The 17,951-nt window shown below is 60.5% G+C and overlaps 1 protein-coding gene across 1 annotated transcript in view; it reads left to right on the plus strand.

Moving 5' to 3' along the window:
* Positions 1-3,116: 3,116 nt before the first annotated feature.
* WNK2 (WNK lysine deficient protein kinase 2) overlaps positions 3,117-17,951 on the plus strand; it is a gene marked incomplete at its 5' end in the record, with an annotated part of 77,082 nt that continues 62,247 nt past the window's right edge. Inside the window, 7 exons of the mRNA XM_081104016.1 lie at positions 3,117-3,194; positions 3,654-3,826; positions 4,045-4,265; positions 6,103-6,260; positions 8,420-8,508; positions 9,932-10,151; positions 15,471-15,753. Coding sequence (XP_080960142.1) covers positions 3,117-3,194; positions 3,654-3,826; positions 4,045-4,265; positions 6,103-6,260; positions 8,420-8,508; positions 9,932-10,151; positions 15,471-15,753 — 1,222 coding nt within the window. The remainder of the gene's footprint in view (positions 3,195-3,653; positions 3,827-4,044; positions 4,266-6,102; positions 6,261-8,419; positions 8,509-9,931; positions 10,152-15,470; positions 15,754-17,951) is intronic.

The following is a 17,951-nucleotide window of genomic DNA, read 5'->3' on the forward strand; positions in this document are numbered from 1 at the left end:
CCTCCTCCTCTTCCTCTCCCCCTTCACCCCCCCCCCAACTTTGCCCTTTCCACATTTCATGTAATACTGGTTTGGTAGTGATGAACTCATTTAGCTTTTTTTGTCTGTAAAGCTCTTTATCTGACTTTCAGTTCTAAATGATAGCCTTGCTGGGAAGAATAATCTTGATTGTAAGTCCTTGCTTTTAATATTTCTTGTCACTCCCTTCTGGCCTGCAAAGTTTCTGTTGAGAAGTCAGATGACAGTCTTATGGGAGCTCCCTTGTAGGTAACTAACTGCTTTTCTCTTGCTGCTTTTAAGATTCTCTTTTTGTCTTTAAACCTTGACATTTTAATTACGATGCATCTTGGTATGGGCTTCTTTGGGTTCCTCTTGTTTGTGACTCTCAGTGCTTTCTGGACTTGTAAGTCTATTTCTTTCACCAGGTAGGGGAAGTTTTCTGTCATTATTTCTTCAAATAGGTTTTCAATATCTTGCTCTCTCTCTTCTCCTTCTGCCACCCCCCCCCCCCATGAGAATGTTGGTACGTTTGAAGTTGTCTCAGAGGCTTCTTACACTATCTTCATATTTTTGGATTATTTTTTCTCTTTTTGCTCTTCTGATTGGGTGATTTTTGCTTCCTCATATTCCAATTGTTGATTTGATTCTTGGAATCCTCTACTCTACTGTTGAATCCCTGTAAATTTTTTTTTTTTTTTCAGTTAGTGGACGCTTAATTTCTGACTGGTCCTTTTTCATGTCTTTGACATTCTCACTAAGGTCCTTGAAAGTCTCACTAAGCCCCTGAAGCTCTCTTTGAGTCCTTTGAAGCTCTCATCAAGATCCTTGAGTAACCTTATAATCATGGTTTTGAACTCTGTATCCAGTAGTTTGCTTGCTTCCATTTCATTCATTTGTAACACGCTTCTTTGTCTCCACATTTTGGCTGCTTCCCTGTGTTTATTTTTATGTATTAGGTAGAGTTGCTGTATCTACTAGAATTGGTAGGGTGGCCTTGTATAGTAGATGTCTTGTAGGGCCTAGTGTTCAGCCTCCCCAGTCACCTGAGCTGGGCACTCTAGGTGCACCCCTGTGCGGGCTTAGTGTACAGTCTTGTAGTTGAACCTCTATTGCTGTTGGCCTGAAGGTCAATTGGCTGTGAGGACCAGTTGGGGCTACAGTGGAAGAGCGGCTGTGTAGGAGGCACCCCTGTGGAGCAGGACTTGCTTCACTGGGGCTTTGGTGCTCACTGAGTCTGCCTTTTGAGTGTGTCACTTGTGGATGTGTAGAGTTGTAGTCTGGTATGGTCTGATGTTGTCCACCTGGTGCACTGGCTCTAGGGCCTCCCAGGAGGTGCTAAGTTAGCCACTGCCTGGGGCCACCCAGCAATAGATACAGAGAGGTCTGCAGAGGCTTCTACTTGTATTGGGCTTATAAGTGCCCATGCGAGGCCCAGCTGTGGAGCAAGGCAGGCTGGTGCTAGTGCTGAGTCTTGAGCCTCTTACTGATATGTTTGGGGCATGCGGACACCAGCTACTGCTTGTTTGAGAGATTTTAGCAAAGTCTGAAGCCTGAGCCATGATAGGCCATTCATATGGGAAAACCACTGCAAATAGCTTGGGTGGGGCTACAAATTGGATGGGGCAGGGTCTCAGAATCATCAGGAAGGAGTGAACAGTGTGTTCCAGCTAGTGAAAACTCAGATATGGCTGCCAGTCAGCTCTGTGACACAGGAGGTCCCAGCACAGGAACAATGACCCTTGTGAGCTCCCTGATCTGGGAGAAAGCTGCCCCTGAGTTCCTGCTCCAATACCAGACAGTCTAGTTCCTCTCCGTATGTCCCTGGGTCCCCCCAAGCCACCTGGTGCTGGAGCTTAGAAGGTGTGATTCCATGTAAGTCTGTGCACCTTGTCCTTTAAGAGGAACACCTGGGTCTCCAGCAGCCTCTGTGTCACTCAGCTACAATCCCTGCTGATTTTTACAGCCCAGAGTTACGGGAACTTCTTTTCTCAGCTCTGGAACACTGGGCTGGGACCCCCTGCTCCACATGGGAGGCCTTTGCAGCTGAGATCTCCCTCCTGATTTAAAAAACACCACAGGTGGGTGCTGGACCAGCCTGTTCCATGCCTCCGCCCCTCCTACCAGCCTCAGTGTGCTTTCTTCTTTACTTCTCTAGTTGTAGGGCTTCCATCCAACCCAATTTCAGGCAGTTCTGAATGATGTGGTTCTGTCTTTTAGTTGTAATTTTGATGTGGTTGTGGGAGGCGGCGGGTACCTGCGCCACCATCTTGGTTCTCCGGGAATTTTGATTGCTCCTTTTTCAGTAGAAACTTGCTTTCATTTATGTGTGTCAGCCTCTTGGACCTTCAAACACATGAGCTAGATGTTCTCGAAGTTGTCTTTGTTTTCTCCTGGTATTCCTTTGCTCTGGGGTGCTCGTGCCAGCTGGGCCCACTTGGCATGGCGAGGCTGATGGGGGTTTGTGGGATGGGGCTGGTTTGTGGGGAAGGGTGCCTAATGCTCAGAGCACCACTTGGGATAGAATCCCGTAACCCAGTGACCTCTATATGACCCCAGCCCCTCCCCGCCTCCTCTCTGGATTTGTTGGAATCTTTATGCCTTTGGGCTCTTTTGGAAATATCCCCGGAGTCCAGGCCTGTGTTTCCTTTCAGCTTTGATTTCTCCAAATGCACCTCTTCTGCTTCCTGCAACTCCTCAAAGCTCCCCGTTCACTTACAGCTGTGTTCCTGTTTCCTGGGGCTCCTTCTGTGGGAGGGCCGGGTGTGTGCTGCCAGGCTCTGTGGGCTCTCTGGACTGCGACAGAGGTGACATTGGGGGCCATGTGCTCAGGATGTGGGAGAAGCGTGCTGGGGCCTGCGGAGGTGAGGTTGATCTGTGTGGCGAAGTTAGACGCAGGAGGCTGCTGGGACGGACGAGGCAGGGCCTGGGTGTGGCAGGCGCGGGGTCAGGTGTGGCCTTTGGGTGGGGTGCTGGAGTGTGTCCCATGTGCTGAGGGTGTGGGTGCAGCGTGTGTGCCTATGCCAGCGCCGACGTGGGCGTGGCTGGGACCCTGGCCTTCCGCCTCTGCCGTTGGCTCTGGTCTCTCCTGGTTTCTGGTTGTGATGCTGTCTGTGGGCATGAACCGGCCTCAGAGTCCCATGTCAGTGCTTCCCTTCAGCAGCGCTGGATCCCAGGTGCTCCAGGAGGCGCCCTCGGTGTGCGCAGGGAGGGGAGCACGGGCACTGCAGTGGCTGGAGGTTGCTCTGGCTCTGGAGATCTTTTTCTTTTTTAACCCTCACCCAAGGATATGTTTTTCATTGAATCTAGGGAGAGAGAGAGAAACATCGCTGTGAGAGAGAAACATCCGTCGGTTGCCTCTCTGCGTGCCCCCACTGGAGATTGAACCCGCAACCCGGGTATGTGCCTTCACCCAGGAATTGAACTTGTGACCCTTCAGTGCCCTGGACAACACTAACCAACCGAGCCACACCCACCAGGGCAGAGCGCTTTCTGATGAGCTAGGGGCTCCTCCTCAGGGTGGGCTCTCCCCTTCCCCTCCCCCTCCCCCTCCTTTGTGCTCCCTGAGCTGGAGGAATGAGGGAGTGACCCCCTGGGATCAGCAGGCTCTGTGCAAGGCCGTGCCCTGTCCCGCTCAGCTGTGCCTGTCTCTCTAGGACCGGAAGCTCACCAAGCTCGAGCGGCAGCGGTTCAAGGAGGAGGCCGAGATGCTCAAGGGCCTGCAGCACCCCAACATCGTGCGCTTCTATGACTTCTGGGAGTCCAGCGCCAAGGGGAAGCGGTGCATCGTGCTGGTGACGGAGCTGATGACCTCCGGGACGCTGAAGACGTGAGTGTGTCGCCTGCCTGGCTGCCTGGCCCACCGGGGCCTCAGGGTGGGCTCGGCCCAGGGTGTGGGGCCCACAGCAGCCGGTGGTCCTGCCTGGTGTTTGGTCAGCACTCCTGCCTCACCGGGTGCCCTGTTGGGGACAAATGCATGGCCCGCCGCAGTGGGAAGCCCTTTCACACATGAGTAGCCGGTGACCGGCAGCCCCGCCCCCCTTGCAGGTACCTGAAGCGGTTCAAGGTGATGAAGCCCAAGGTGCTGCGCAGCTGGTGCCGGCAGATCCTGAAGGGGCTGCTGTTCCTGCACACCCGGACACCCCCCATCATCCACCGGGACCTCAAGTGTGACAACATCTTCATCACTGGGCCCACCGGCTCCGTCAAGATCGGCGACCTGGGCCTGGCAACCCTCAAGAGAGCGTCCTTTGCCAAGAGTGTGATAGGTGAGCTCAGCTCTCCCAGGCCCTGCCACCGCCTCCCCCTCCCCCCCGCTTCCCCTCAGCCAGGCTGTGGCCTCCGGGCCTGCGTGGGGCTGTGGGTCAGGTGGTGGGGCTGGCGCCTGTGGGCTCTGGTGCTCAGGAGCAGGAAGGCGGCCTGATCCACAGAGCGGTTCAGGGACTCCGGCTGGTGAGGCTGGAGCGCCCTCTGCAGGTGGGGAGCCGAGGTATTTGGGCCTGGAGTGAACAGGTGTCTGGGTGGGCGGGGTCTGGGGCTTCATTGTGGATGTGGCTTACTGGCTGTGTTGGCCTCTGCCTTTCTCTTCCTCCTCTGAGAGCCACTCCGCAGCCTTTCTGGGCAGAGCCCTCAGAGGAAGGGAGAGGGAGAGAAAGAAATATTGGTTGACTGCCCCCTGCACGCCCCCTGCTGGGGATCAAGCCTGCAGCCCCAGGCATTGCCCTGACTGGGAATCAAACCTGCGACCTTCTGGTTCATGAGATGATGCTCAACCACTGAGCCACAGCGGCCGGGGCCCTGGCTGCAGTCAGGGGAGACAGGTGCGTCTGGCCTCTGAGTGTGGCCAGAGTGGGGTCCTGGCTAGCAGGGGGTGCTCTTTGTCCACAGGGTCTAGGCCTCAGGCAGTGGGCCCTCCTGGCTTTGCCAAGAGAGAGCTTGGAGGGGCTTTGGGGCAGCTCTTTATGGGGTTCAAGACATCTGGAACACACTAACGTGCTGCAGGGCTTGACAGCTCCCAGTGGGGCTCCATGAGACACCACAGAGATAGCTGTGTAAATCCTCAGCTGAGGACATGTTTCCACTGCTTTGAGAAAGAGGGAGAGAGAGAAACATCAGTGATGAGAGAGAATCATTGGTTGGCTGCCGCCTGCAGTCCCCCAACCCAGGCATGTGCCCTGACCAGGAATCAAACCCGTGACCTTTCAGTGCACGGGATGATGCTCAACCATTGAGCCACACAGGCCAGGGCTGCGGTATAAACATTTTGAAGACAACCCCCCTCCCGCCATATGCTTTCTAACACAACAGCTAGTTCATGGTATTTTGCATCTGCTTTTAAAAAAACTTGGACCTTCAGAAAACCTTCCATAGTCAGTGGAGAAGTTAAAAAGTAGCCTCACTGAAGAGGATGCCCCTTTGTGTTTAGCTTGACAGATGCTCAGTTGGACTTGTTCTCACAAAAGGAGTGTGATTATTAGAGCAAAAATTTGTTACAGAAAAACTAAAAAAACCTAGACCAGTGTCACTAAGGAAAACCGCTGTCACAGCTGCCAGATGAGTCCCGTCTGTGCTCATGGCCGCGCACCGTGAGGTCAGCGTGTGCACACGTGTGCATTTTGTGTACTTTACTCTGCCTGTGGTAAGTCTTCACGGCCTTAATTCAGAGTGAACATCATTTTAAAACCTTGTGTCTTGGAACGCATGAACGGTCTCCACCTGGTACCTGCCAGCCAGTGCCCGTGCCGTGCCGTCCTGGTCTGCTGCCCACGCTCTGCCGTGCGATGGGCCTGTCTGGGGATGTTGGGGCTCTTCGGGGTTTTTGCCATCTCAGCTGTTCTGTGGTGGCCACGGGTGTTGTCTGCTCCGGTTCCCTGGGCTTGCGGAGGGGAGTGCGGGCTGTGCTCTGCCCTGAGAGGCACCCAGCGTTTCCCCGCTCTGTGGGCGGGTCCAGCCAGAATCAGGAGGGTCCTGGGTGGGCTTTCGGGAACCTCTGTCTACAGAACAGTCCTGTTTGAGTCAGGGTTCCGGGACCTGCTGCCCGGCACGTGGATGGGGCGGGGCTCTGGGCCGCTGACCGCTGACCCTGCCCCTGTTGCCCCGGCACAGGCACCCCCGAGTTCATGGCGCCCGAGATGTACGAGGAGCACTACGACGAGTCGGTGGACGTGTACGCCTTCGGCATGTGCATGCTGGAGATGGCCACGTCGGAGTACCCCTACTCGGAGTGCCAGAACGCCGCGCAGATCTACCGCAAGGTCACCTGTGTGAGTGCGCCGCGAGGCCTTCGGGAAGCCCAGCGCTGTGAGAGGAAGGGCCGCGCCTTCTCCCATGGGGAAGGCGGAGGTGCTCCGGCTCCAGCTGCAGGTGGAGCCGCAGCAGCAGTGATGCAAGTACTGCGGGCAGTGCCCAGGGCTGCCAGGGCCTTAGCGCTGCAAGGCTGGAGCCCCTCCTCTGGGCCATGCCAGGGGCCGCGGGAGTGTGTGTCCCCAGGATTTAATCAGACAGACCACGGTTCTCCCCTGCAGCCGTTCTGCCTGGGGGAGCGCAGCGGGCGTGGCTGTTCCGGGCCCTAGTCTGTCCCTGTCTGCGCCTGCAGCACTGGGCGGGCTCCCCCAGACAGAGCGCTCCCTTCTGTAGGCTCCTGGCTTCTGCAGAGGAGCCTGGTTCTTGCCACCCCAGGCACCAGCCCACTGCACACTCCCGAGCCAGCCTGGGGTTCGCTGGCTCTCGCCTTTGGTTCTCGGTTCTGAGTTAGCGGTCACGTGTGAGCTTTGAGCCCCTCCTGCGTGCTGCTCGGGCTTCGGGCTTCGAGGAGGAGAGCAGGGCTCTGGTTGGAGGCCCCGGGGCGGGTCAGGACCCACAGTTGGGTGCAGCTCCCTGTGCTGCTGGCAGGAAAGGCTGTGGGCAGTTCCTCCAGGATGGCGGGGCCTGAGAGATGCAGGTCCACGGCGGGGCCTTGGTGTTGGCTCTGGGTGTGGGAGGAGCCGCCTGGAGACCCTCGTTCTGGTCCATGTGCTGGCCTGGGGAGGTGGGCTGAGCCCCGAGGGCGTGCTCCTCGGCCACCTGGTTCTCCCAGCAGCCCCACTGCCCTGTTAGGCCCCAGAAACAAGCCATGGCCAGGTCCCTAGGCGCCTGTGGTACCCATGATGGTTTGGGAAAGCAAGGCACAGCCAGACAGCACGTCCCCAAGGACGCAGCGGGCAGCATGTTCCTGACCCTCAGTGTGTCCTCGGGCCAGTGACACCTGTGCTCCTGCCGTCAGCTCACTCCTTGTGCACCCACACTCGGCCCAGGCTCTGGGGGGATCACTGTGCCCTCGGCTTTCAGCTCCCCTGGCTCCGTGCAACGAGCCCAGACATGGCCCCTCCAGAGCCGTGCCTTGTTCTTCTGGCACAGTCTTCACCGGCTTGGGGGCTCCGGTTTCTCAGATGTAAGTGGCAGTGTGCCCACCTGCCTGTGATGGTTCCTCAGACCCGCCCACAGGGTCCTCCCTTCCTCCCGGCAGCGGGAAGCCTCTTGCTCTGTGGCTTCGGGGAGAGGCACAGCTCTTGCCTCCATGGGGAGCCCTCTCCGCTCCTGAAGCCCAGGGTCCCGTATCAGACTTTGGCCCGCGTCAGACACAGCACGACCCCCATTGGCTACAGGCGTGGTCCTGGGGGTCAGGGTTTGGGGTGCAGTGGGGCCGCACCTGGACTGCGGAGTTGTGGGACATTTTCTGGCCTGTCCCCCCTCATGGTGGGAAAATGCACTCCCCATTCTATACATGAAAAAGGACATCAGGACGGGCCTGGGAGGGGGTCTGATGGCTGAGCCCTCAGTGTGTTTAAATGTTTAACCACCGGATGTCCCTCAGGCAACCCCTCGCTCCCGCAGATGGCAGAGAAACCCTGCGGTCTGGCCCCGCACCTGCAATACTGTGCACTTTTGCCCGCACCATGGCCAGGCTGCACGGTGACTGCCCACTGGGGCTCTGGTCCGTGTGGATGCTTGGCACACCCTGGCACCCCTGCCTAAAGGTCATCTGGCCTGGTTGCTGCCACAGAACTGGATGGTGGAACTGAATAGCACAGTCGTTTACAAAAGCCTTGAGCTACGAGCCTGGGAAATCAACCCTCAGTGGGCCAGGGTCTCGGCGGCCCTGCGTCAGCCGCAGTAGCGCCCCTGAGCAAGCGTGTGGGAGAAAGGCTGGCCTGGGAGGGGCCTTTCCTCCTTCAGCCTCCAAGACCCTCGGGCAGATCCACCAGCCCCCGCCTCCTCCATTCACCAAAGTGGATGAGGGTCCCCACTTCCTTCCCCAGCTCACGCCCACCGGTCTCCACCCGAAGCCGGTGCACTTCCTGCCTGGTCTTCGGGGTTAGTGTGAGGAGAGTGGGGGCCCTGGAGAGCCCAGTTCCATGTCAGGTGACGCTGCTCATCTCTGCAGGGCATCAAGCCGGCCAGCTTTGAGAAAGTGCACGATCCTGAAATCAAGGAGATTATTGGGGAGTGCATCTGCAAAAACAAGGAGGAGAGGTGAGTTCCCAGCGGCACTGGACCCGCTGAAATCTTTCCAGCTGGCCTGCAGAGAGCTTCGGCCACGGGCGCCAGCCCGCTGCAGTCAGTGGGACACACTGGAATACACTCCTTGACCTTGGGGACTGTCCTGGAGCCCTCTTTCCATCTGCTGGGAGCTTCCGGCCCACCAGGGGGTTCCTGGAGCCTCGCTCTGCCCCTTGCCTTTTCTCTGTGTGTTCTCTGGTGGATCCGTCTGTTGTGGCTTGCAGGATGCCCCCGTGCCCAGCCTCCCTCTGCGGCTCATCTTGCCCTCTCCCCTGAACTCCAGGCTGCACATCCCATGCATCTGTGTCTGATCCATCCAAATCTCCCGCAGCTTATCATGTTCGAGTCCGGAGGCCGCCCAACCGCCCACCTCCTCAGGTGGTCTCAGGTCTCCCTCAGCTGCTCAGCAGGAAACGAGGCTGTGCTTTGAGCTTTCCTCCTTCCCCTCTTTCCGTTCCTCCCTCCCTCCCCCTGTGCCCCCCTCCTCTGCCTTCCCCCTGCCCTTCCTTCCCTGCCCATCTTTCCCCTCCTGTCCTCCTCCTCTTCCTCAGCCCTCGCCTCCCAGCCCCATGGTCAGTCACGGTGCCCAGGGTTGGTCACTGCCGTTCTCCACAGCCACCGTCTCTGGGGCAGGGCCTTGTCCTGGTCCCTGGGCACTTCTCCCCCGCAGGTTGTCATGTTTTGTTCGTTAAGGAGAAATACTAAAAAGTGTGAGCTATAACCCCTATCAGAACAGTGCAGGAACACACATAGGGGGGAGAATCCTCGCACAGACCCTGTGAGACCAGGACGCCAGCGCCCGCCAGGACCTCGCCCGGTCCCCTGCGTGTGCCGGCCCCGCAGGGCTGGGCCCTGGAGCTGGCAGCCGTGGTGCCCAGAGTGGACCCTGGTGGAGGCTGTGTTGGGACAGTGCATGGATCCATTCCTGCCGGACAGCAGCTAGTGTTTGGAATGCTGGGGGGAGGGAGGGGGGCAAAGTGGTTACCATGGCAACTCCCAGCCGCTGCGCCTGCCCTGTCCTGAGGAGCTTCCAGAAAACCCTGAATATGGTTCCAGATTCCAGGTCCCATTCAGTCCTATGGAGCCAGGTGTCTGACGCCCGGCCCCCTGCCCCACAGCGGCCCGTGTCCGCACCGCAGAGCCTGGCTGACCGGCCCTCCCTGGGCTCCTGGGTTCTCACCCTGGGCATGCTTTCTCTTTATAATCAGAGAAGAGCCTCAAATGCTGCCCGGTGAGATGTGTCAGGAGCCATCTTGTCCCCCCAGGAGGCAGGGTGTGCACTGGTAAGCTGCTCCGTGCCCCCTGGAGGCAGAGCAGTCGAGCAGGTGGTCCAGACGGTCCCGAGAGCGGGTGGCCTCCGCCCCAGCAGGTGTGCCCTCAGCTGCTCCCTCCCCAGGTACGAGATCAAGGACCTGCTCAGCCACGCCTTCTTCGCGGAGGACACGGGCGTGAGGGTGGAGCTGGCTGAGGAGGACCACGGCCGCAAGTCCACCATTGCCCTGAGGCTCTGGGTAGAGGACCCCAAGAAACTGAAGGGCAAGCCCAAGGACAATGGGGCCATAGAGTTTACCTTCGACCTGGAGAAGGAGACGCCGGACGATGTGGCACAGGAGATGGTAAAGTGACACTCACTGCGGTGGGCTGTGGAGGGTGGTGGTGGGCGGTGGTGGGCAGTGGAGGGTGGTGGTGGGTGTTGGTGGGCAGTGGAGGTTGGTGGTGGGTGTTGGGTGGGCAGTGGAGGGTGGTGGTGGGCGTTGGTGGGCAGTGGAGGGTGGTGGTGGGCGTTGGTGGGCAGTGGAGGGTGGTGGTGGGCGGTGGGTGGGCAGTGGAGGGTGGCGGTGGGCGTTGGTGGGCAGTGAAGGGTGGTGGTGGGCGGTGGGTGGGCAGTGGAGGGTGGTGGTGGGTGTTGGTGGGCAGTGGAGGGTGGCGGTGGGCGGTGGGTGGGCAGTGGAGGGTGGTGGTGGGTGTTGGTGGGCAGTGGAGGGTGGTGGTGGGCGGTGGGTGGGCAGTGGAGGGTGGTGGTGGGCGTTGGTGGGCAGTGGAGGGTGGTGGTGGGCGTTGGTGGGCAGTGGAGGTTGGTGGTGGGCGGTGGGTGGGCAGTGGAGGGTGGTGGTGGGCGTTGGTGGGCAGTGGAGGGTGGTGGTGGGTGTTGGGTGGGCAGTGGAGGGTGGTGGTGGGCGTTGGGTGGGCTGTGGAATCGTGGGGCATAGCCTTGAGAGTCTGTGGTTTCCAAAGGTTGGAACAGAGCCAGAAGGGTGTTGCCGTGGGAGGCGTCTGGAACGAGGGCGTGTTGCGTGTGGCTGTGAGGGACAGCGTGGGTCGGATACCCCTCTGCCCAGATGCGGGACGTGGCTCAGAAACGGGGTGTCAGGAAAGACCCCGCTCTGACCGGGCTCTGCTGACTTTGCATAAATGTGGGCCTTTGAGTTTGGATCTGTGTTACATTGTGTTTTGAGCCGCATTTGGCCCAGGAGGCCGGCAGGAGCAGGCGGGGGTGTGCTCAGGGTTGCGGAGAGAGGAAAGGTACCGTGAGAAACTGATGAGACCGGCTTTTCCTGGAGAAACTGGCAGAAGTGAGAGCCAGCAGGGTCCCTGCAGAGGGCGAGCCCGCCTTCCCTTTAAATGACCGTGACTGAATATAGCGCATCTATCAGAAGTGCCCACAGGGTGCAACCAACAGGTGCTGCCCAGCTGGACTCGCCGGCGTGGGGGGTTTAGGAAGAGGACTGGCCGGGCAGGGCTGGCCCGGAAGAGGTGCAGCTTCCCGCTGGGTCCAACCCCTGCTCCCAGGAGGAGCCAGGCTGGTTGTGCAGGCGAGTGCGGGAGCCACGGCCGAGGGCGGTCGGTGGGCTCACGGGGCCCAGGCACGTGGTGAGGTGAGGGTGCAGCAGGCCAGCGGGGGACGGAGTCACGGCCAGTCACGGCCCCACCTTCCACCGGGTGCGGCCTGTGCCCGGCAGCGCTCGCATTTGCAGTGGGTGTGACGTCCTGGTGGCCTGGCTCCCAGGTCAGGACCAGCCCGCCCCTTCCCAGCGGCCAGTCACGGGCAGACACGTGTTGCGCACGGATTGGATGGGTCTCCAGCGCCCTGCCGGGAGGCTGGCCCACACGGCGTGCTGGGGACGGCTGCGCATTTACTGAGCATCGCACCTGCACAGTCCCCTGCACGGCGCCCTGTGACGCGCCACGCGTCCCCCTTCACGCTGACGGCCCCTTTCCGCGCTCTGCTGAAATTTAAAGCACGGATAAGTGACATGCAAGGCTGTGTGCAGGTCAGCAGCCTGAGGCGGCGTTAGGGTGTGGGTCGTGTGCAGTGTCCTGGAGGGACCTCGGGCCGGGGACCTGGCCAGCAGCGCACACTGACCAGGGGGCAGGAAGGAGGCCCTCCGAGGAGATGAGGTGCCCTGGGACAGCCTTGGGGGACAGGTGCTTCTGGGCTCTGAGGGTGGGGCCAGGGCCAGGGACGCAGGAGGCACAGGCGGCCAGCGGTGCACCCGCCCTCTCTGCGGCAGCCTGGGCACCAGGGCGCCTTCCTGCCCGGAGGGATTCACTTCGGGGGCCAAGCCAGGTCCAGTGTCCAGTGCCTGGGCCACAGGGGCGCCTCCCGGTGCTGCCTGCCCCTCAGCCTACAGCCTCCTCCTCCTGCTCAGGGGTCTGGACCCAGCTGCCCTTTCTGGGTCTGCCCACCTCCCTGGAGGGCTCTTCCCCCCGATGCTGCTCTCCTGCAGCCCAGCCGCCCCCCCCAGGCCCGACTCGCCCGTCCCTGGCACTCGCTGAACTGGCAGCAGGTCCCAGTGGAGGCCCTGGGCCAGTGTTTCTCCTCTCCCTTCGGCCCCCCCCCCCCCCCCCCCCCCGTCTCCTTGTGGAGCACTTTCCCTGCAGCGCAGTGTCCACGCAGCAGGCACGTCCTGTGCTCAGTTCCAGGCAAAACCAGAACAGCGTGTCCCCACTGCTCTGCGTGGCGCGCGGGCCGGACTGGGTGGAGTGGCCGTGCTGACCGAAGCGCTGCCCGCCAGTGCTCGCGCCTGGCCCCTGCGGCTCCCGCCGGGCCCGGCTGGTGCTGGTCCTGTGGCTGTTGGCCCGTGCTTACCTCCCCCCCCACCGTAAACCCCAGAGCTGGCACCGGGGTCCCGGCCTCGGCAGCCCCAGGCCTCCCAGCCGGCCCTGGGCCGGCGCCAGGACCTGAGGAGGCTCACTGCCCAGCAGCCTTAACTCAGCACAGACTTCCTCCAAACATAGAGTAACAGACGTCATGAGTGAGACGTGCCAGTTGTCATAAATGGAAGGTAGCTCACAAGGAAACTCAGCAGGAGCACAGGGTGACCCTGCACTGGGGCTGCTGCCTCGGTCTAAGGCTGAGGTCTGAGCACTGGGGCTGCTGCCTCGGTCTAAGGCTGAGGTCTGAGCACTGGGGCTGCTGCCTCGGTCTAAGGCTGAGGTCTGAGCACTGGGGCTGCTGCCTCGGTCTAAGGCTGAGGTCTGAGCACTGGGGCTGCTGCCTCGGTCTAAGGCTGAGGTCTGAGCACTGGGGCTGAGGTCTGAGCACGGGGGAGGGGGAGGGATGGGGGCGGGGCGGGGGCGGGGAGAGATTTTGGCACCCGCTCTTGGTTCTGACGAGGCCCTCAGGGTGGCAGGGAGCAGGGAGGACAGCTCTGCTCTCCCTCTAAACACACCCTTGTCCCCTCCCAGCAGGTCCTCAGGCAGGGACATGGGGTGGGGGACATGGATCAGAAAGACGATGCCTGGGGGGCTGAGAGCAGGCAGGTCTCTGATCTGGAGGTTCCCCTCAGTGGGCCCTGGGCGGCAGGGGGGCGGGGGGAGCCCAGCACAGGGGGTTCTCGAGGTTATGTGGCAGCTTTACTTCTGCCTCATCCCCCGGATAATGGGGCTTTCGGGGTGACGTACGATGTGGCTACAATCTTCCCTGGTTGGGAAAAAACAGAAGCGAGGCCTGGCGAGGCTGGCTGGTGGGGAGGAAAGTGGGTCACGGGCAGAAATAGAAGTGGCAGCAGGAGCCGGGGCGGCCTCTTTTCAGGGCCTCCAGTCAGGCGGCTGTGCCCTGGCGGCGCGTGCTGACCCCGGCCTGGCCCCTGCTCTCACCCGCTGAGCCTGGGGTGGGGGCAGGGGGCACGCTGGGGTCATGGTTCATCCCGTCAGAGTCATCTGGCGGGAGGCGTCCCTGAGTGCGTGAAGTCATCACAGACTTCCCAAAGGGTTGCAAGCATGCGCCCCAGCCCTGTGTGAGGACATCGCCGCTGGGCAGCCTGGGGCCTGCGCCCCAGGACTAGGACGAGGACGGAGCTGCCCAGCTCCCGGGCTCAGAGCCGAGTGCAGCCCGCCCCTCGGCCCATCCTTCAGTGCCAGGCTCTGTCTTCAGGAGCCCTGTGCCAGGCGGGGCAGCCCGCCCTCTAGTTCTCCGGCCGGACTCCCTGTGATCGCGTGGTGGGGTCTGCAGGTGCAGCCCTCATTAGTGACTGTTGGTGGGAGGTGCTGTGGAACTAGCAGTGTCTCCTTTCACCAGGTTTTTTATTTCTATTTCTGTGGATGCGCAGCTTGGCTTTATTCAGTAGGTTATATGCTCCGTTGGTGAGTTAGCCCTCACCGTGCAACAAATGCCCAGCTCCACACTGTGCACACACCTCTCCCCATTCTCCGAGGTCGGGGGTCCAGGTGTGGCTTAGCAGGCGGTTTGGGGTCAGGGCCCCTCGTGAGGTGTGGCTGAGGTGTGGCCAAGGCTGACCCGGGCTGAGGGGCGACCAGGGCTGAGGACCAGGCCAGCTCACGTGGCTACGGGGAGACTCAGTCTCTAGCCAGGGGGGTTGTTCCACAGGCCGTTCATGACGTGGCCTCGTGTGAGCCAGTGAGCCAGGAGGGAGGGAGACAGACAGACGCTGGGGCTGAGAGACAAAAGGAGGGAGACAGAGAGAGGTAGAGATAGGGATTGAGATGGACGCAGATAAGAGACAGGCAGGAGAGGGACAGACGGACGGAATGCCCATACGTGGCCCCCCTTTGTAACCTCGGACCACAGGGACACTCCCGCTGCTGCCCGCAGACCTGTGTCCCTTGCGTGTATGCATGTGGACACGCCCTTTAACCTGCCTGGTAGCAAGGTGCACTTGGACGCTCAGAATGTCCAGATGCGGCCGGCGGGCAGCTGGGCACTGGCACCTGCTTCCCTTCTGGCAGGAGGCGTCGTTCAGCCCCTGCCCTCTTCCTGCCGACCTGACCCCGTGCGTGGGCTGTCGCCCTGTGCCACACTCCTGAGCGTGTTTGTCTGTTGTGCCTGGAAACTGTGGGGTCACACTTTTCCAGGCCAGCACCACAGGCTTCTCCTCTGATTTTCTCTCTTCCACATGGGGATCCGAGTGATGGCCAGGAGCCTGGCTTCCCCTCTTTTGTGGTTTGACCATGAATCTCCTTGGAGAGAGCCATGGTGTCTCCCAGGAGCCTCGGCGCCTTTACAAATGCTCCCCAACACCCTGTGGGGTGCGCCGGGTCCCTAATGCTGCACAAGGTCCTGGTCTCCAGCTACAGAGCCGTGCCTTCTCGGAGAACGCTGAGAACAGCGCTGGCCTGGGGTCCTCGTCCCTGCCCCCAGCACACGCATTAGGCAGGACACCTTCCGATCAGGCAGCCTGGCGGGGGGGAGGGGCACCAGGCAGCCTCAGGGCTCAGACAGTGGGCTGCTTCCTTCCCTCCAGCTCACCTCAGTGAGCCCAGAGGGTCACTCCCCCTGTGGGTGTGGTTGGCGCTGGAGGCTGTCCTCATGGGATTATGAGAGGTCCCTGAAGGATGGGAGGGGCCTGAGGAGGGACTTGGTGCTGAGACCCCGTGATTGGGCAGTGGCGGTGCGGGTGGAGGGCAGGCGGGGCGTGGGGTGTACAGGAGGGGGAGGGGGATGGCCCCAGTAACGACCGGGGATCCCCTTGCAGATCGAGTCTGGGTTCTTCCACGAGAGCGACGTGAAGATCGTGGCCAAGTCCATCCGCGACCGCGTGGCGCTGATCCAGTGGCGGCGGGAGAGGATCTGGCCGGTGCTGCAGCCGCAGGAGCGGCAGGACCCGGGCAGCCCCGACACAGCCCGGGCTCCGCACGCACCCCTGCAGGTCCAGGTGACCTACCACACGCCCGCGGGGCCGCCGGAGCCCGAGGAGCCCGAGGCGGACCAGCACCTCCTGCCCCCCGCGCTGCCGGCCAGTGCCACCTCCCTGGCCTGTGAGTGCTGCTCTCCCCGTCCCCAGCTCTCCTGTGGGTGTGGGATTGGCACGGGAGGGCTCTTCCCGGGCGGGCGTGGCAGCATCCCTGGTGCTGCACAGAGCTCTCTGCCAGCTCCTCAGGACGGGCACAGATGTGCAGGCCCCCCAGAGCTGCCGTGCCAGGCCGTGGGTGTAGCAGCTCCGGTGCCTCCTCATCCACTAGAGGGTACCGGCCGGCAGCATGGGGCCCTGGGCTCAACACCGGGTGGGACGTCTGTTCAGGACAGGGCATCCGAGGGCTGCCGGCCGAAGGTTGAGTGGTCGTGCGGTGTGACCTTTGTCCTGAGGACTGTCTGTCCCCAAGGCGACCTGCCTTCTAGCGTCGAACCTTGAGACCGCGTGTGTTGCCGGCGGGCAGTGGGGTCCGTGCATACCTGGCTCCACCCAGGCCTTTGGACCAGAGCAGCGTCTCCTGCAGATCCAGGCAGGAGCGGGCCTGCCTTGCCCTCCGTGCCCACGTGCGGCTGTGGCCGAGGCGGGGCGGCCTTCCTGTCTGGAGAGGCACAGAGTTGCCGGGCAGCACTGTGGGCTGCGGTTGGGTTGTGTGAGGGGGAGGTGGAACAGTCTGAGTGACGTATTGAATAGGCACACCCTCCATTTACCGTGAACGCGGCGGGATGGTTTTCAGAGCAGGCTCTTGAAGCTGAAAGCAGTGGCTGGTGTCACTTTGAGACAGTTAGCTTACTGTTTGCTTCCTTCCCAACCTCCTCAAGTTTGTTGTGGAGAATAAAACCGCTGTAGCATCTTACTCCATGTTTTCATAAACCAAATCAATCAATCGACGTGCATAACTTTGAAGGAGAAAGCGCACACACTCTGCAGATGTCCTCGTTAGCTGCATGGTTTCTGGGATGGGAGTGAGGAGGTTGCCTTTTGTCACATTCGAAGAGGATGTACACGAAGCCAGTGAGCGTCCTCCCTGGGCCGCTGATGCCCGCTAACTTCCCGAGACAGCCTGCACACGCGGATGCTCACACCCACACTGCACACTCGGCTCCCGCCACAGCACCTGCACACTCAGCACCGCACTCGGCCAGAGCAGGGAGCCCATGCACAGCCGTGCCTCTGGCCACAGTGCCCACGGACAGACAGCTGGACAGACGGGGCCCAGGCAGCACACCCCGGAGAATGGACCGGATCCTGGGAAGCACAGGGAAGCACGTGCGCCCGCACCCATCGGGAGGTGCCGCGTGCGCCGTGACCGCCACCGCAGCTCAGGTCGCGCTCCGTGCAAGGGGGCGTGGTCCCACTCCCCGGACCTGAGAGGAATTCATCAGTAGTTTAAAATCTCTTTTTAAAATGTGATTTTTAACTGTACAAATCATAGACATGCCCACCTCAGAATTTTGGGAGTTACACACATGGTTAGAGCGGCTGTGCATGAGCCTTGTCGGGTCTCTTCCCGTCCTCCATGCAGCTCTCTCCGTCTCTGTCTTCCTCTGTGTCTCTCTGTGTCTCTCTTGTGAGCTCCTTTTCTGTCTGTCTCTTCGTCTGTCTGTCTCTTTCTCTCTCTTTCTCTATAAGTGGAAATGACTGCCAGTCACCTCATTACAAACCAGAGCCACTTGTCTGGTTGCTTTTGCACAGTCCCACCTCAGCATTCTTCTGTCTTCCTCGGTCAAAATACGTCCTAATCAGTCCTGGGGAAAAATTATTTTTATATACAAAGTTGAAAAGATACCCCTTTTACTTTATTTAAATAATATTGCCAGTCTGAACAGTGGCCCCCTGGAGAAATAGCTTGGTGTACATCCATGACAAATTGTAATGTTTGTGTAGCTTTTGGCATCTGGTAGTTATGGACTGGGAGTGCCGTTTTAAACAGTTTTTGAACCTTTGGTCAGATGAGCCGGTGGGCCATGTGGGTCCTGTCTGCTCCCTTCACAAGCCCCGCCCCCAGGTGTGGGAAGCTCCGCCCACTGGCCATGTCCCAGGCCGTGAGGGGCTGACTGCAGGAGAGGCCGCAGAGCCTCCGGGTCCCCTCTCATGGCCGCTGTGGGGTGAGGGCCTTGTCAGCCCCATTTTCCAACCAAGTTAGACCGGCCTGTGACTTGGGGGCCGGGTTTGGACCCAGACCTCCTGCTTCAGACCCTGTCACTGCAGGTGAAGATGGTCAGGGTCTTCGAACCCCCCATCATAAGACACGGGTGACCGCGG

The sequence above is a fragment of the Myotis nattereri genome, assembly GCF_964212035.1.
Source record: "Myotis nattereri genome assembly, chromosome: 12".
In the NCBI taxonomy this organism is placed as follows: domain Eukaryota; kingdom Metazoa; phylum Chordata; class Mammalia; order Chiroptera; family Vespertilionidae; genus Myotis; species Myotis nattereri.